Genomic DNA, 18,737 nt, shown 5'->3' on the forward strand with positions numbered 1-18,737 from the left:
GGGGGGCGGGTGAGCCTCCACCATCATCTCCACCAGTCTCCCCACCCGGCCCACCCCTTGGCCTTACTATTGACGAGTGATGTCTCCCCAATCCTACGTAAAATGCTTTACCAACACGACGTAGGGATCAGCCCCCTGACGCCCCTGTCCCCCTCAGATTGCCATCCCCGAGCCCCTCCTGGCAGATATGCAGCTACTGCTATAGACACGGACCCCTGATCTCTCCTGCTCCAACAGACCAGGACCTGACTCCAGCCCCCTTTCATTCTCACTTCTCACCCCGCCCCCCCAGAAGCTCCGAGCTTCCCCGGCACACACACCCCCCCCCATCTGCTCCAGCAGATCCCTTCCCCTGAAGCGCCCTCACCCCACCTGCACCTGCGAGAGTTCAGCCCAGCCGCCAGGGCCCATCTCCAAGCGCCTGCGCAGCAGGGCCTTGTTCCCACCCAAGGGGAGCTCCTCCCTGTGCCCACCGCACCCCTGCTCCACAGCTCAGCTCAGCACTTGGCAGCCACGGCGGGAGCCTGCGGGCTTCTCTCCCCGTTAGCGCACAAGCCCGTTTAGGGCAGGGACCTTGCCAACCCCGAGATGCCCGGCTCCGGACAGACCGTCAATAGCTGTGTGTCGAATGAATTAATCACCTTTGTCCGGTCCTCAGGGGAGGTAGACAACAGTGGTTATTTCTACCAGCAGCAGGAAGACAAATATCGCCCTGCCCCCCCCCACCCCCACCCCCATTCCACACACACACCCAGGGGTGGTCATTTCTCTTTGCTCTCAAATCAATAAGGTTTCCAGCACCTTCTAGCAAGAGGCACTGGAGAGAGCCTGGAGGAGCCTTGGGGAGCATGCAGCTCCCTGCCCAGGTGGCACAAATGAGGGGAGCGAGGGCAGGGCCTGGGGTCGCTGGCACAGAAGACGCATCAGGGGCCCGCCTGCCTCGTGGCACTGAGCTCAGAGGCCCGGCTGCTCTGCACCTGGCGGACAGCTCCACGGTGACTGGTCACTGACCTCGGGTTTGTGGGCGTGGTCCGCGGCGGCACGGGGACCTGTGGCCACGCAGCAACACTCCTAAGACACAGCCTGTGGGGCAATGTTGCAACAACCCAGTTCTGCCAGGCGGGCGAGCGCCCACTTCACCCTTTCTTTTCACAGACGGGGTGCGGCACAAAGATGGGGTCACTGGGCTCTGAACGGCACCAGAGCGCGGGAGGGAGGGAGCATGTCACCACAGCCCAAGGGGAGGCCACAAGGTGTTTAGCATGAGAAAGACTTGCAGATCCTTGAATTCCCTTCCTCCATCCCTCCTGTCTCTAATCCAGCAGAAGGAACTTGACTTCCCAGATTCCCTTTCTGGTTCTGCATCTGGAGCGAGGCTTTGGAGGGAGCTGTCGTTGTCAGACCCCCCAGTGTGGGAGGACGGGAAGCTGGAGGCCCAGACACGTGTTGCTGAGTGAGAGGCTAAAAAACCCGACAGACAGAACGAAGGGCTGAAATGGATGCGGGGAAACCAACAGAGACAAAGGGAAGGGGCAGCTCTTGCCCCCAAACGCCAACTGACAAGCAAGGGTGGGAGATGGGCGGGGCCGGTGGCTCATCTGCTCTGTGAAGAAGGCAGAGGGTTTAGTAAACATCTGATCAATGTCAACTAACAGGCTGCCGTGCCAGCCAGAGGCACCCGCTGGCTTCGGCTGCGGGGAGGGAATGAAACAGCAGGCAGGTGGTTCTCCATGCTGACCGCCTCACCTCCCTGGTACAGCAGCGGGGCCAGGGCGGAGACTGGGCTCCTCAGGATGCCAGGGAACTTGGGGTGTTTCATCTGGGGAGACTCAAGTGTGAGATTGCTGGCCCTTACCACAGGGACAGTCAGAAAAAGGAGGAAATGAGGGTGGGGAGACACAGGGGGCTGCCAAAGCCGGGCCGGCCCAGGCCACCTGCAGCCCGAAGCTCAGTGTCTACGGGGAGCAGGTCAGACAGCCTTGGTTGCAGGTGGAGCCAGGGGTGGTCCTGAGGGCCAGGCTACTGGCAGGGGGGGCAGTGAGCGGGCCAGCCCCACAGAGGCAGGGGAGAAGGAACAAGACGTTGTGGAGCCGGCCAGGCAGCCAGGGCTGACAGGAGACTAGCCCAGCAAGGATCAGGGGCGGAGGCAGGGACACCAGGGCAGTGTCCAGCGCTGATGGCTTGGACTGCTACCCTGAGACGGCCACCCCCAGCTCCGTACATGCTGGACCCCCTGCTTGGGGCAGGCCTGCGGCCCAAGGGGGAACCAGGATCAGAAAGGGCTTTCTAATGGGCAGAGGGGCCTCCGGGGACAGAGCAGAGGCTGAGAGGTGTGGCGGGAGGAAGGCACACGTGCTGCTGGGGTTGGGTGGACAGGGTCCCGGTGGCTCTTCAGCCCTCGCTTTGTCATGCTCACCCTTCTTGCCCTGTTTTGGAGGGAGTCCCCGGGGCTCAGCCCAACTTCCAGGGGTGCTCAGGGACGGCGGGAAGGGGGGTCGGAGAGATGATTTGGGGATGGAACTCTTTCCGCGAAGCAGTGAAGCCTCATGGGCTTGGAGACAGTGGGCCTGGCCCGAGTCCAGCTCTGCCTCTCGCCAGCCACGTGACCTCGGCCACATCACAGACTCCACCTCCCAGGACTGCCGTGAGGACTCGGTGAGGCCATAAGGTAATGAGATCGACCAATGGCGCATGCAGCCATTCTCCAAATCCAAAGTTGGAACCGGAACCCAGGCCTGATGGGAGAGCACCAGGAGGGGGTGCAGTGAGCTCTGGGGCTGAGCAGCGGGGTCCGCTGGCAGGAGATTAGCACGAAGGAAGTCCACCATGGGCTTTGGTGCGGCCCCCACACCCATGAGCCATCACATGACAGGTTACATAAGAAATGACAGAGTCCATTCTGGAGACGGACGCGGTGACGACTCCACAACAGAGAGAATGTACTTGCTCCCGCTGAATCGTATACTTAAAAAGTGGTTAACACGGTAAATATTATCTTGCGTCTATTTTACCGCAACTTTTAAAAAAATGCTTAATGACAAAGTCACAACTTGGCCCCAAGTCTAAGGATCACAACCCCAGTGTCCATCCCGCCACCAGACAGGCCTGTATTGGAGATGCGCTCAGAGGGAACGGAACTCTGTTTGAACTGCAGTGAATTCTTCACAGATACACCGAGCACCATTCATATCTTTTCCAATTACTGGGCTTGGGAGATGAGCGGTGGCGATTTTGCTATCTTTTCTCTTAAACACCGGCAAGTGGCGTTTTACCAGATTCCTGTCGAACAGACTAGAACTTTCAAAATGTTCTTGGTGGCACAGTGCAGCAATACTGGTGAAGAACCCTCCAACACTAGCCATCTTACAGGGCCTTCCGACTTCCCAGAACCTCAGGGAGCCACTTTTCTTGAGCCCAGATTTGGAATCACTGAGCTCCTCCTACGTATGTACAAGCCCCTTGATTGGCTCAGCAGGGGCGGCCGTGAAGATGGCTAAGAGGGGCCCTCCCGGTGCTTCTAAGGGAGCGCGGTGTTCCTTCATCAGGTGCCCTGGAACCCCCGCGGGGCGTTCAAAACACACCTCCCCTGCAGGGGGCTCGCTGCCCATCCGATCTGCTGCCTGGGGACCAGAGCACCATTTACAGAGTAACAACAACAATACAAAGCAGGGTGAATTGACAGGAAAAGGCAGGCCAGTCTGCACTGGCACACTCAGGGCGATAGAATATTCTGCTAAGGTGACCCCTGTTCCCCAGTGACTTTGGGAGCTGGTATTCAGGGAAGGAGGCTGGAACTCAGCACTGAGAAGGGCACTCGGACACTGACTTTAATTATCCTAAAAGCTTTAGGATGTCGGACCAGTTTTTATTTACAAGAGTCTTTAAAGAGGAGCCACCTCTTTAAACTTTAAGATGTTGGAGCCTAAGAACTCTCTTTTTGATTATTTACTGTTTCAAGTTCAAGGTTATATCAAGGGGACAGCCCGCTCCCTGACTGGGCAGAGAGGCCAGGCAGTTAGGAGGAGGGACAAGGTTGCTTGGACAGCCCCCCACGAGGGCTTCCTGAATCCAGACGGGATTGGTCATTGTTAGCACAAAATATTACAGCTACTCTCCCTCCATTTCCCCCTCCTCAACACTGAGCATCCTTCAGACATGGGTGCTGGACACGGTCAGAGGCCCCTGAGAGGACCTGGTCCAAACTGCCCACTTTACAGATGACAGAACTGAGGCTGAGAGAGGAGGAGTTTGTCCAAGCTCACACGGTGATTGGTATCCCAGACGGACCAGCCACAGGGGAAGGAGGCAGAGGCTTCGGGGTGGAGGCCCCTCGGGCAGGACAGGCAGGAGGTGGGACCGGCCACAGGCTGGTTTCCTGAGCCTGTTCATTCACTCGGCTGCCCGTGCCGGGAGGGTGAGTTCTCGTGTCCCCGAATTAAGCAGAAGCTTCTTGAGAGGTATGCCACCCCCTCACGTCACGGGGCCCAGGGCGAGGGCAGTGTATGGTTTCCAAGGCAACACACAGCCGGTGGATTCCACTGCCCAGGGCCACTCTGAGCCGAGGGGGAGGAGAGTGGGAAGTGAGGCGACACCTACTTCCCATTCACAAACACTGACGCCTCCCAGGGGCCGGAGGACACCTCTGAGGCCCTGGACTCCTGAAGCCAAGGAACCCCGCAGGGGACTTGGCGAGACGCACCCATGTGCCTGGAAGTCAGGAAAGCCCAGCGGGCTGACCCCCAAGGGCCAGGCCTGTCCCTCCCGGCCGGGGCGAGTCTGAACACACAGGGAGGGGGTGGGGGCGGTGTTCACACCTGTTAACAGACACTGCACACGCCCCGTAGAGAAGCCTGGCACAGGGTGACATATCCGAGTGACAAACAGGAAGCCCCTGCAGGCAGCGGAGCAGCCGGCGGTGCCATGGCACCTGCATGCAGGCCCACAGCTCCGGTGGGTGAGGCCCGGGTGCCGGTGACAGCACAGGAGCCGTCACACATACAAGGAAACCCTCTCTGAGGCAGAAAGAGTTAAACCCACATGTTTAAATATTTAGCAAATAAGACCAAAATGTCACCCAGAGACTGCCAGGCTGGCATGGTAACCATGGCAATCCACGGCAATCCACGGCCATCCACGGCCACCCACGGCCACCCACCGCCATCCACCGCCATCCACCGCCATCCACAGCCATCCACCGCCATCCACTGCCATCCACGGCCATCCACCGCCATCCACGGCCATCCACGGCCATCCACAGCCATCCACCGCCATCCACCGCCATCCACCGCTATCCACCGCCATCCACGGCCATCCACGGCCATCCACCGCCATCCACAGCCATCCACAGCCATCCACCGCCATCCACCGCCATCCACCGCCATCCACCGCCATCCACGGCCATCCACGGCCATCCACGGCCATCCACGGCCATCCACGGCCATCCACCGCCATCCACCGCCATCCACTGCCATCCACTGCCATCCACGGCCAGCAGCAGATCCATGAGTGAAGAAGTGCTGGGCTGAGGCTGGAAGATGAGCGGGGACGAGCAGGTGGCCAGCTCGCAGGGACAGCCACGGAGACCTGAGACCCCTGATGAGGCAAGAGCACAGGCCAGAAGCCAGGGCCTCCAGACCAGTCAGCCACAAGCACAGCTTTCTCCCCTGTAACAGGGGGAGGGCAAACGCGCCCGCCTGTCCCAGGTTTGTCACCCATTCATCGGTTCCCACCTACTGAGTATCTGCTGTGTGTGAGCCTCGTTCTCTCCCGAGGTCCCCACCACACGGACACAGCCAGGGAGCAGCGAGGCAGTCCCACGCGAGACATGCAGGGCCAGGGGCTGGCGCCAACGGCGCTTTGCTCAGGGAGTGGGGCATCCGGAACAGCTCCACGAGGGGGAAATATCTGTGCGGAAACCTGGAGGTCTGGGAGGCGACATGGGGCAGCCAACAGGTCTGATAACACGTGAAAACCCTCCGAAAAATACGAAGCACCAGACAAGGTAAGGAGGCGGCATCACCACTGAGCAGTTGCTAACATGCATCCTCTGGGCTTTCCGTCTGCGAAGGGTCATCTGACCAGGACTCCGGGTGTCTGGGTTCAAGGTGGGGGCTGCCGTCAAGGCCAAGCGGCTACTCGCCCCCTCTCCTTCCTCCTTTCCTTCCAGCCTCGCCAGGTGCAGGCGGGCTGGTGGGAGGTGCCCTCAGCCGATGCACAGTGGTCCCCCGGGCACTGTCCCCTGGAACACACTCCCTGTTCCCAGCCTCCTGCGTCCGCGGATGGAGAAGGAGATGGACGCGAGCTTGGCAGAGGCGGCCGCCATCTGGAATTTTCCTGTCAATCTCTACACCCCTAGGTGCCTGGAGCTCGCTCCTCGCCTCTGGGCAGCGTGCCTGGGGGAAGGGGCTGGCGTCCTCAGACCCAGCAGGCTGGCGGGGCCGTCTGCCTGGAGGTCTCGCGATCTCCGGGGTCCCAATCTGTTCGGCTCACAAAGAAGGCCTTGGCCATTGGCCCATGTGTGACCCAGTGAAGGCGATTCCAATTCATCAGCCCACCAGCCAGAGACAAGCTGAGGAAATGCCTACCGGAGGCCTGCAAGGAGGGAGACCCCAGCCTCACACGGTTTACGCGGCGGCCTGCAAGGAGGGAGGCCCCAGCCTCCCCTGAGGACACACACACTTCCCTTCTGTTCTCTCTCCACTCCTCTCAGAGTCTTCCAAACACAGACACCTCACATCATGGCACGGATTAGCCTGGGTCTCAGCGAATCAAGGTCTCAGACAGGCAGCTTCCAAAGGCAGGGGCTGGGTGTGAATGGCTTCTGAAGTCTCCGCCCGCCCCCCCACCCCCCTGCTCAGGACATGGTCCCAGAGGTGCCCCCAAAGCCTGCCACCGCTCCCGCCTCAGGGCCTCTGTTTATTTCGAGACTTCTGCCGGGATACCCCTCCCGCGCGGCCTGCCAGGCAAACACGGCCTCATTTAAGCGAAGGTGTTTTGCATATATTATCTCATTGGATCTGCACAACAACCCTTTGTGATGGGTACTATTATTAGCCCCATGTTGCAGGAAGGAAATAGACTAAGAGGGATTAAGAAACTTGCTAAAGGTCACGCCATAACACACTACAATGTGTCAAAGAGCAGGATTTGAACCCAGGCCAGACTCCTCTAAAGTCCATGTTCTGAGCCACCTGCTCTCCTGCCTTCCAGGGTGGCACCTGAGGCATCACCAGAGACAGAGATTCACAGAAGGTTGACAACCCCTTGGACAAGCAAAGCGCTGTCAGGGTTTCTAGCACCGAGACCCGGCTCCTGTCCCTGCTCTGCGCAGAGGAGACCCTCATAAGTGGACATGGAGTGAAGGAGCCTGATGGGAACTCAAAGAGCAGGGGGAGGGAGGACACTGGGGAGCAAAGAGAGCCCGTGTTTTACGAGTTGGGCCAGGGATGTGCCAACGGCATCGAAGACGTGAGCCTGCAGCCTGGAGGGTGCCACTGCCCATCTGGGAGTTGGTGATGGCCAAGCCACAGGAACAAATGGGCTCTCTGAGAGAAAGGTTTTCAACGTTTTGGTAAATTTTTAAAAAATGCCTTGTTGCCTGACTGGCGTGACTCAGTGGCTGAGCGTCAACCTATGAACCAGGAGGTCACCAGGTTCAATTCCGGGTCAGGGCACATGCCCGGGTTGCGGGCTCGATCCCCAGTGTGGGGCGTGCAGGAGGCAGCCGATCAATGATTCTCTCTCATCATGGATGTTTCTATCTCTCTCTCCCTCCCCCTTCCTCTCTGAAATCAATTTTAAAAATTAAAAATGCGTATTTTTGGGTGTTTTCATTTCTTTCCAGGACACACTGGCAGGAGAATAACAGATGCCTGAGCCTCTGAAAGCTCCATGCTGCATACTCCGTGCCCCCCACCAGCGAGACGAGAGGAGACGGAGCAGAGCCCGGCGGTCATCTTCCAACACCAGCGGCTGCCTCGCGGGACCATGGGCCCCTCTTCCCTGCTCCAGGGCCGGGCTGAGAGCTCAGGGAAGCCTGTTTCCTCCGAGTGGGAGGACAGAGCTTCTAAAACCTCGTGCTACCCACCGAGGGACAGCCTCCGCCAGGAGACAGCGACTCCCTGTCGTGGGCGGGCCCGCAGAGGCAGAAGGGGTTCGTGATGCACTGGGGAGGGGCACCCCCATCCCCTCTGAGACCTGCCAAGCCGAGGCTCTCCTACTTAAAGCCGGAGTTTGGTTGGGAGTTGCCCAGTACTGTTTCAGAATTCTTCTTCCTCAAAAAAAAAACAACACGAGTTGTCCAAACAAAGAGGAATCCTGTTCTAGACGGTGCCCCAGCATCAAGTGTGTGCAGGGCCAGGCCTGGGGCTGGAGGTGCGCATCTGGGGCGGAGCTGGGGGAGGTGGAGAGGTGGTCATCCGGTCCCTGCTCACCTGCAGCCAAGTGACCAGCGGCTGGTCAGGCTGAGAGAGCGACGAGCAGATGCTTAGCACAGCCCCCGCCAGCACCCACGAGGCAGGGAGCACCCCTGCCCACCCGCTTCACACCTGAGGAGCAGCCGCGGGCCTCGCCCCACGGAAGGGGCTTTCCGGGGGCTCCGCCCCCTCTCCGGAAGCCGGCCCCCCGCTGGCCGCACACCACACCTCATTCGGAGAATTACAGAATCGGGGGGGGGGGGGGGGGGGGTTGCTTAGGAGGAAATGGAGGCCCAAGACCACAGAGCTCAATAACGGTCTAAACTGCTTTTGAAACCAGGTGTCTTGAACCCAGGACCCTTTCGTTCAAGCACTGCAAACACCAGCTCTTTGTCAGACACCGTGAGTCCCGAGAAATGAAGAGATTAATGGCACCCTAGTCCCTGAGGTGGGGGAGAAAAGCACGGAATAAAACCTTACAGCAGCGGTTCTCAACCTTCTGGCCCGTTAACTACCGTTCCTCAGGTTGTGACCCAACCATACAATTATTTTCGTGGCTACTTCATAACTGTCATGTTGCTACTGTGATGAATCGTCATGTCAATATCTGATATGCAGGATGGTCTTAGGCGGCCCCTGTGGAAGGGTCGTTCGACCGCCAAAGGGGTCGCGACCCACAGGTTGAGAACCTCTTCCCTACAGGATGGCGGGTGAGGTGCACGCAGGGGTGTAGGTGTGGGAGCAAGCCCTTCCTGCCCCCACCACACCTCCCAGGACAACCTGGGCCCAAACCTCCCCCATTTCCCTCCGGAAAGAACCTGACCGGAAGGTCAGAGGCCCAGAGGGAACCCCAGACGGGAGACTTCCCCTGAGACCGTGGGGCACGTCGGATGCGGGGCCGGGCGGCGGCGCTGGGTGCAGGCAGGCTCGGGCCAGAGTGGAGAGCAAGCCCAGCCACCTGCCGGCGCCAGCAGACGTGGCGTGACCATCTGGTGGGCCCAGCTTGCACATGAGCAGGCCCAGCTGGAACCGGTGGGGCAGAGAAGGGACTGAGGTTTCATTTCCTGAAAGCCCCCCTGTACTCTCTGCTGTTACCAAGGCTCCTTCCGGGATTAGCACAGTGGGCGACAGGGCTCCCACACGTCAGAGGGGGTCACCGCGGCCCGAGAAGGTGTGACTGGCCCCCGGACATTCAGACTGACGCGTCTGAGCCAGGAGTCCCAGCCACTGATTCCACTTTGCTTCTCCCAACTGTGAGCGCCAGGCCAAGGCGAGCACCTGAAATGGCACCTTCTACCGGCCAACATCAGGACAAAGCAAAGAGCCGCGAGCAGGGGGCGGGACCACGGGTGCCCAGCTAGGGGCTGGCCTGTCACAACATGGCCCTGCCACCGGCCACAGCGGAGGTCCCAGCTGCCGCTGGGCCAGATCGGGGCTGAGAGCTAAGCTGCAGGCCCTGAGCTGGGAACAAGGGCCCCGAGAGAGTCAGGGGAGGGACACCGGCTCTCCCAAGCCCAAGGCCTGGAGCGGAGAGGAAGCAGTCAGCTCGGGGACCATGGTGGGGGTTGTGGCTGGGAACCGCTCCTCTTCCCCCTCCCTCAAGCTGCGTGGTTCGCTGATCTTTACGGTTCTGCCGTTTTCTTTGGCCTGTGTGACACCCTCCGCACAGGTCAGGGTGACCTATAGTAAGACAGACTCCCTGCCGATGAGGGGATGGGGGCGGAGGGGCTCCCAGCTCCGTGACCGGTTTGGGGAAGCCCAGACTGACTCCCGGTCCTGCCTTGGTTCCTGCCCCTGTCCCTCCTGCCTACACTCCCGGCTCCTTCCTGGGGCCGACTGGACAGTGGTCTGGGTTAAAGGCCACACGCTTTGTCCTTCGGGCTCCAGAGGGAAGCTGCTCGGTGGCCTCTGGGACCGTCAGCCCTCAGAGCACAGCATCTCTCTGAGCAGCTGTGACCTCCAGTGACTAAAAGGCCCAGCCTCTGGGTCAGTGTCATCTGGTCAGCGACAGCTGGAGCCCTGCCCAGCGGGCCGAGCCGAGGCCTCTGCGCCCAGGCCAGCACAGCAGCCCCGCCGTTCAGCGGGAAAGCGGCCCCGCTCCCTGTGGGGAGACCCGCACACCCCCCCATCTGCCTGTGCCGCCATCTGCCCCCACAACGATGAGCAACAAGAGGTTACTCAGGTTCCTGAGCGTCTCCCATACGCCCCTCCCTCCATCCTCACGGCAGCCTGTAAGAGGCAGAGACGAACCCTCGTGTCCCAGACGAAGGAAGATTCACATGTTCCAACCCAGAAAGGCCACGGGCCTGGCCACAGACACCATGAGAAGAGGTCACGGCTGGGCCCTGACCCCAGATGTTCTGACTCTGAGCTCTGGTCTTTGTCGACCTCTTGCTGCTGCCAGATGTGGATCCATCTGTGCTCCTCCAGCCAAAGGACCAGGTTACACCCAGATCCACATGTGGACAAAGAACACCTGGACACCCGGTCCCGCAGAGCAGGCCATCCTGAAGGGCCGTGAGGGGGGGACCCACTGTCACAGAACATGCCACAGATCTGTTCGCTCCGGCCTCCCTCTCCAGCCCACGTCGAAGTGTTCCCAGCTGGAAGTGCACCCCAGAGACCCAGCTAATATTTCTCTGGGTGCCAAGTCACTCCTGGGCACCCCTGGACAGGGTAAAGTCTACAGCACATGGAAATGCAGGTTCCTGATGGTATTCGATGCAGTGTGTGTGTGTGTGCGCGCGTGTGTGTGTGTGTGTGCGTGCGTGTGTGTGTGTGTGCGTGCGTGTGTGTGTGTGTGTGTGTGTGAGTAGGAGGATACGAGACCTGTCTCACTGGGGGGATTCTGTGACTCGAGTTCAGAAAGGATGCAGCAAGAGTGAAAAGTCACAGCAATTCATAGGGCTTCTCAGATGAAGAAAGGCTCACGCGTCCCAGCAGTGCAGTGGCGCTAAAGGCGTGTTCCGAGCGGACTGCCCCCTAAATAGAGCCACGCTTGCCTCTGGGACCCCCCCAGTGAAGATGACGTCGCCGTTGTTCTAAAGCCACAGTTCCGTCTGCCATGAGGGTCCAAACCAACAGAAGAGCCACGCTCTTGGACACCATCTTATGGAATCACCCGAGTAGCTGCTTAGGGGGCGACGTGGGGCGAGGACAGGCTCAGCCGCCGAAAGAAATGGCCACTGCCCGACGGGTGAGGGTCCAGGGCACCTACCTGGACTTCACGCGTGTGATAGGCGATGATCAGACCCAAGAGGATGATGGTGGACAGACTGATAAGGCATTTCAGGGCCAACGAAAACATGGAGTCCTGCAGGAGAAACGGAGAGAGAATTACGAAGGGCCCCGCCCGGAAGGGGACAGCGCGCATCACTCTGAGGCCATGGGAAGGGGAGTCCTGGGGCAGAGGAGGGACTGTCAGCAGAAAGTGCCTTCGCTGGGCCCTGAGCCGCTCCATCTCAGCAGCTGCTCCCCAGCCCGGCCCCTGTTCTCAGGGTTAAATCCCTGCTGCATCCCCGGGATGTACGACCTGTGTTATCTGTGACCAGAGTCGGTTTGATGTGTTGTTTAGAATGTTTGCCTCCATACTCATAAGTCATCTGAACAACATTTTTGGGGTGCTGCTATGATATGGTGTGGGCATCAATACTGTGCCAGTGTAGGCCTCTCTTTTCTCGTAACAACCTGAGCCAGAGGTTTCCTGCGGTCCTCCAATCTCTGACCGTGCAGAATTTTCTCAGGAATGAATGAGAACGTCTTGGCAGCTGCTCTCATCTCCTGTTTTAGGTCAAGGGCAGGGAGGGAGGCAAGGGTGGCAGAAGAGCGCCTGAAGAGAGAAGGGGGCTGCGCACATGAGCAACGAGGGGTGCTGGGCAGGAGAAGGGCCCTGCGGGGCCTCCCTGCAGAGGATGGGGGAGGCAGGTGGGCTACGGGCCTTCCCTGCAGCCTTCCAGCCCCAGGGCAGCTTAGAGGACCCCGTGGTTGGGAGCACAAGCTCTGGGGACAGCCCACTGGTCCAAACCCTGACACAGCCACTAGCTAAGTGACATCAGCGGCCTCAGGGGCCACCTGGGGATCACCCACCTCGTGCGGCTGCTGTGAAAACGAACAGACATGTATGTGTAAAGGGCTGGACCAGTGCCTGGCCGTGTAAAGGCCAGCTACCACTGTCATCTGCTTTGCTTCCTTACAAATGCAGGGCGACTCCATGCCTTCCTGGGTTTTTGAACGCCTGGGAGCAGAGGTGGCTTCCAAGCCCAAAGGAAGACAGGAGCGCAGCCTGAGCGAAGGTAGCAGATGAGAGGCCGGTGCCCGGGCTCCTGAGAGATGGACACGCACAGGAAACAGCCCCCGTGCTCCCGGGGCTGGGGTCAGAGCAGCGCCTGTTTCATAAAGCACCTCACAGTTTACAAGGTGCTTCACATGCCAGTTCTCATCCATCCTTGCGACAGCCCCTGGCCTCTGTCCCAACTCATCAGACACCCCGACAACCGCTCAGAGAGGCTGGTGCCCGAGTTCAAAGCCGAGGCCCCCGACTCCCAGGGGAGCACTCCCACCAGCCCTCGGGCCCTCTCTCCACTGGGAAACAGCAGAAACGCTCTCTGAGAAGTGTCCCCCAGGACCGCTTATGACAACAACGGAAGGTATTCCAAAGGTAGGATATGATTAACTGCCTGGTGAAACCTACAGTAAACCCGGGGTGGGTGAGGGGAATCAAGAGAGGAGACATCACTGTTAAGAAACCTTTCAGAGAGGCTGGCTGGCGTGGCTCAGAGGTTGAGCATCAACCTATGAACCAGGAGGTCAAGGTTCAATTCCTGGCCAGTACACATGCCTGGGTTGCAGACTTGATCCCCAGTGTGGGGCATGTAGGAGGCAGCCAATCAATGATTCTCTCTCATCATTGATGATTCTATTTCTCTCTCTCTCTCTCTCTCTCTCTCCCCCCCCTTTCCCTTCTGCTCTGAAATCAATAATTTTAAAAAAAATTTTTTTAAAGAAAGATTTCAGAGACAGAGTGACAGGGGGCTGGGGGCTGCAAGGTTGGGTAGTGTTGTCCAATAGGGCAACCACTAGAGTCACGCCCAAACCCACGCTCCCACCGCCCTCTGCAGGCCGAGACGGAATGGAACAACCCTCCCTTGTGTCTGTCCATCTACCAGTCATTTATCTGATACAGTTCCCGGGGCCCACGTCATGCCAGGCAAGAGGTAGCACTTGGGAATCCCAGGGAGAACTAAGGAGGTAGCTCATTCATTCATTGTTTCTTTCATTCGTGACCATTTCAACCACTGCTCATTTCTTGAGCAACTACTAGGTGCCCAACAGTGTACTAGAAGCTCTAAGATATTTACAGAGAGGCCCTGCCCGCCAGAAGCTACCCATGTGGCTTATACACGAACGCTAACTTCCTACGTGTGGGGCTGCCCAGCTCTGGGGAACGGTCTCCATTGTGCGCTGCCCAGACAATGATCTAAACCAGCGGTTCTCAACCTGTGGGTCGCGACCCCTTTGGGGGTTAATCAACCCTTTCACAGGGGTCGCCTAAAACCATAGGAAAACACATACATAATTACATATTGTTTTTGTGATTAATCACTGTGCTTTAATTATGTTCAATTTGTACCAATGAAATCGGGGGTCACCACAACATGAGGAACTGTATTAAAGGGTTGCGGCATTAGGAAGGTTGAGAACCACTGAAACATAAGCCGCTGCCATGGCCCACAATTTAATGAAGAGCAGCCTGCAGTCATGCGCTCAGCACACGTGTGCGGGGCCTGGTGGTGTGCTGCTCCCCTTACGGGCACGAAGCAACACAGATCACAGTTCCAGTCCTGGAGAAGGTTCTGGTCTTCGAAAGCACCACTTGGTGACCGAAACATGACCCAAGCCACAGGCCTGGGTGGGACTGGAAGATCAGGCAGGGAGTTCAGGGACACGCAGGCTGTTTTAGGGTGAGACAAACCTCCCTACAGGAAGCAACTGGGAGCAGCTCACAACGTTCCTGAGCCAGAAACAACCATAACTTTCTTCTCAAAGGAGCCTGAAGGCGTCTGGGGAGCATCAAGCCTCCCCAGGGAGGGGTGTGGGATCAGCCGCACATTTCAACCTCTAATTTCTTTCTTTTGGCAGAAATTAACTGAAACCATTATCCAAGTCTATTTCTGTCATTGTTAGAGGAAGAGGTGAAGGGGGCCAGCTGTTGTCTCCTCTCCTTTCAGCCTCTTCCTTTTGTTCTACAACTTGAAGCCTTTACGTAAGGGGCGCCTCCTACCTGCCCCGGGGGTTGTGAACGGTGCAACCTCCCTGGCCAGCTCCAGCCCTGCAGGGAGACGAGCTGTGCAGTGGATCAGCCGCAACACTCGCTACTTTACAGATTTGCTTGCATTCTCTATCACATGTCAATAAACATAGACCATCAACCATTCTTAATAGCTGGAAAACATGTCAAATAATTCTGGCTGAACTTGAAATGTTTTCTATTTGGATAAATGTTTAATTACCATCTTTTCTTTGCTGCCTAAATGCCAATGAAGCTTGAAATTGATATGGTTCTTGGGCGATGACAGCGACTCGGGGCTGGCTAATTAGTTGCCATACACCAGGCCCCGGGGGCACCTGGCGCACCTGCTCTGCCCCACTCACCCCCGTCCCAGGGCCAAAAGAGATGGCCGGGGCTGGAAGGGAGTCCTACGGACAACTGGTCAACCCCTGTCCCCTGCAGTCAGAACTTCTCAACCACAGAATAACAACCCTTAATACACATGAATGCTTAGGAATTCCATCTCAGCAGCTAAGAGTCATGTTTAAGCCATTTATTCCTCAATGCCCCAAAAACAGTAGGGTGGGTAGGTAAATTCGAGAACAGCCAGTGACAGAACACTATGCAGACATTTAGAAGCATTTCTATAGAGAATATTTGAAGACATGAGGAAAGGTTCAGGATGTAATATCAAGTGAAAAGCCCAGGCCCCGAAACTGAATATATGGTATATTTCCAATTAGTTTTCAAGTTTTTACTTTTAATGTAAAAAAAAAAAAAAAAGATGGTGAAAATACAGTATCCCGCTCTAAAGTGGTAGGCAGGTGCTCAATTCACAGCACACGTCCGTGGAGATTCTAGGGAACGCGCTGACACCGTATCACCTCTGATGCTTGAGTTCAGGAGCTGCTTAACAAGTGCTTCCTGCACCCTGGCTGGTGTGGCTCAGTGGGTACAGTGTTGGCCTGCGGACCGAAGGGTCCCGGGTTTGATTCCAGTCAAGGGTCAAACCCCAGCCGGGGGCCTGCAGGAGGCAGCCAATCCATGATTCCCTCTCATCATTGATGTTTCTATCTCTCTCTTCCTCTCTGAAATCAATAAAGATATCTTTAAAAAAAAAAAAAGTACTTTCTGAAATTACTTAATCATAGTACTTTCGTTTTTACCTAACATTTACTGAGTACTGACTGTGTACCGAGTCCCAGACTATGCCTACGACACAATTTAACTTCCGTCCACACCCTACAGATGAGGTCACAGTCTCCATTCTACTAATAAAGAAATAAATAAGGTGACTTTTCCAAGGTCACATAACTAGCCCAGATTTCAGCTCTAGGCCAGATTTTCTTCTATATCCCATGCTTCTCCCCTTCCTTCAAACGAACTAGGCTTCCCTGTGACATCGCGAATTCCTGGCATGCTAGTGGAGGCTGGCTATAGCCATCAGGGGTGCCACCGAGTGGGAGGGTGAACCCTAAGACACCCCCATTCATGTGGTCCCTGTTCAGCTCCAGCCATCAGCCCGCCCTTCACAGATCTGTGATTTCTCATCGATGACTACCTCTGTGATAAAGAACTACTGTCGGGCTTTCCATGCGAAGCGGGCATCACCAACCCACTCTGACAGAGGAGGAAACTGAGACTCCAAGAAATTGATTTGTCCAAGGATGTGCCAACGAACGGCAAAGACAGGACGGATAACGCTGGGATGACTCCAGGTCTGTCTGCCTCCCGGTTCCATGCTGCGCACACCCACACCCCCACCAACACCCCACTGTGGCCCCCTGGCCCCCCGTGTCTGCAGGGAGGCCCTCAGGCTGCCCCAGGCCTTCCTCCCCCGAAGCTGCGCAGAATGACGGAGTGTGTTCCCGGCTCCGGAGCCAGCCGTATAAATTGCTCTCCTGCCTGCCCGTGGCTTCCAAAGACAGGCCAGAACCGTAATGATTACGGTAGATCTTCCCAGAGACACTGAAGTCTTAAATGTGTTTTATTGCTTGGAACGTTTGAAAAGAACAGAAAACTATGCTTGCAGGCAGCGTCCTGAGAGGCACTGAACAGAAGTGAAATCGCATCTTAGCCGAGGGGAGCATGTGCGGGTGCCTTCCCCAACCACCCTGATACCCCCAAAGTGTGTGTGTGTGTGACTGTGTATGTGTGTGTGAATGTGTGTGTGAATGTGTGTGTGAATGTGTGTGTGAATGTGTGTGCATGTGTGTGCATGTGTGTGTGCGAGTGTGTGAGTGTGTGTGTGTGTGTGAGAGAGTATGTGTGTGTGTGTGTGTGAATGTGTGTGAGTGTGTGAATGTGTGTGTGAATGTGTGTGTGAATGTGTGTGAGTGTGTGAATGTGTGTGTGTGTGAATGTGTGTGTGAATGTGTGTGAGTGTGTGTGTGTGAATGTGTGTGTGAATGTGTGTGTGAATGTGTGTGTGTGTGAGAGTGTGTGTGTGAATGTGTGTGTGAGCACATATGTGGTCCGTTCACGATTCTTGTCACTGGCTGGAACCCCGGAAGGGAAAAAGGGGACACCAGTAAAGTCTGTATTGATGAATTAAGAGCTACGTGTTGTGCAGTCAGTGGGGACATACTTGATTTAGAAATCTTTTCTGTTCAGTGAGGTCAGCTTTTCCTTCAATTTCATGGAGAGGCTCCAACATTGATTGATACTCAGCACCAGCTTAATACTGTGACTTGGTAACGGTTGTCCTAATTAGACACTCTTGCTAATTAATGTTATGCAAATTAAAACCAGCCCCTCGGCCCCTGGCAGTTCAGACGCAATCCTGGTTGCTGCTCCCTGTGGACAGGGGGCTCCCCCCTCCACCTGGGCCTCCGTCCCCGCTCCCCTTTCACGCTGCCTCTCTCATGATGGCTCCTCCGCAGCCGCTCTCTGCACCTCTCACCCTCCTGCTCATCTCTTACTCAGCCTCAGCCCCTCAAGGTCAGCTGCCTGGTGTAAGTACAGCCGTGGCACCTCCTGGCATCCTCAGAGGGACTGCCCAGCCCGGCTCTTACCAGAAGTCAGTCACCAGAATCCTATTTCGGTCACTCGTGGTCCCGAGGGGAATCACTCAGACCCTCTGCATCCTTGGACTGTGCAGCTTGAGAGCAGGGGACACAGGTGAAGCTGCCACAGTGGATGGGAGACAGGGCTTGGGGGGCTCAGAAGGATCTCCCAAAGGCCTGAGGAGGGACGAGCTCCAAGAACCAAGAGGCTCTGGAGTTCGGCCCTGGGCCCTCCACGGAAAATGCCTGGCTTTGGATCAGTCGCTTCACCCTCCTAGGCCTTGGTCCCCAGTAAAGTTCGACTCTTGGGACAAATAGTCCGTGAAGTTAGCTAAGCCGGTCGCGCTGGCACACCCTGGCCATGGCACACACAGGTCACAGGGACACGCACACCTTCCTTCCCTTTCCTGTCTTTTCTTCCCAAGCGCTTCTGCGCATGACAAACTTGTGAGTGCGGAACGGTCAGCAGCAAAACTCACTCCTCAAACAGAACCAGGTGGCTCGCTCGATTGCCGTTGTCCCTTCCTAAATAACATGGGATTTAAGGTCGGAGTACCAAAATTCAAGTCAGAACTCCACATCTTTGCTGCTCACCAGCTGTGTGACACTGGGCCTATCCCTTGCCCTCTCTGGGCCTGCTTCCTTCTCTGCAGGCAGGTCTAACGGGTGCTGGGGGATGAGATAGAACAATGCAAGTGGAAAAAAACTTACTCTTTTTCACGCAAAGAAAACCCCACATTCCTTTGTAGCCTATCACCCTTCCTCTTGCTGCACAGATGTCAGTGCAGGTGAGGAGTGGGGGCTGAATGCATCCCCCCGTGTCAGCATTTTATGGTTGCGACAATTTACAAAGGTGCCCCCAGCCTTTCGGAAGGACACCTTGGGCAGCCTTCAGTGGACCGAGCATCCCATTTCTATATAAATATTTACTGAGCACCTTCTCTGCCCAGGCCCTGTGCTGGGTGCTTGCAAAATGCCAGGGATTTCCCTCAGCCCCCATCCCCACCTACCGAGCCTGAATCCCACCAGGCAGGCGAAGGGGCGGGTGAG

General features: G+C 56.9%; 1 protein-coding gene across 4 annotated transcripts in view; it reads right to left on the minus strand.

Moving 5' to 3' along the window:
- Window positions 1-18,737, minus strand: part of KCNN3 (potassium calcium-activated channel subfamily N member 3) — a 135,366-nt gene that overhangs the window by 83,207 nt on the left and 33,422 nt on the right. For all 4 annotated transcript variants that reach the window (XM_081112918.1, XM_081112917.1, XM_081112920.1 and 1 more), the window contains exon 2: window positions 11,632-11,727. In XM_081112918.1, the coding sequence (XP_080969044.1) occupies window positions 11,632-11,727 (96 nt within the window). The remainder of the gene's footprint in view (window positions 1-11,631; window positions 11,728-18,737) is intronic.

Source organism: Myotis nattereri (genome assembly GCF_964212035.1).
Source record: "Myotis nattereri genome assembly, chromosome: 18".
Lineage (NCBI taxonomy): Eukaryota > Metazoa > Chordata > Mammalia > Chiroptera > Vespertilionidae > Myotis > Myotis nattereri.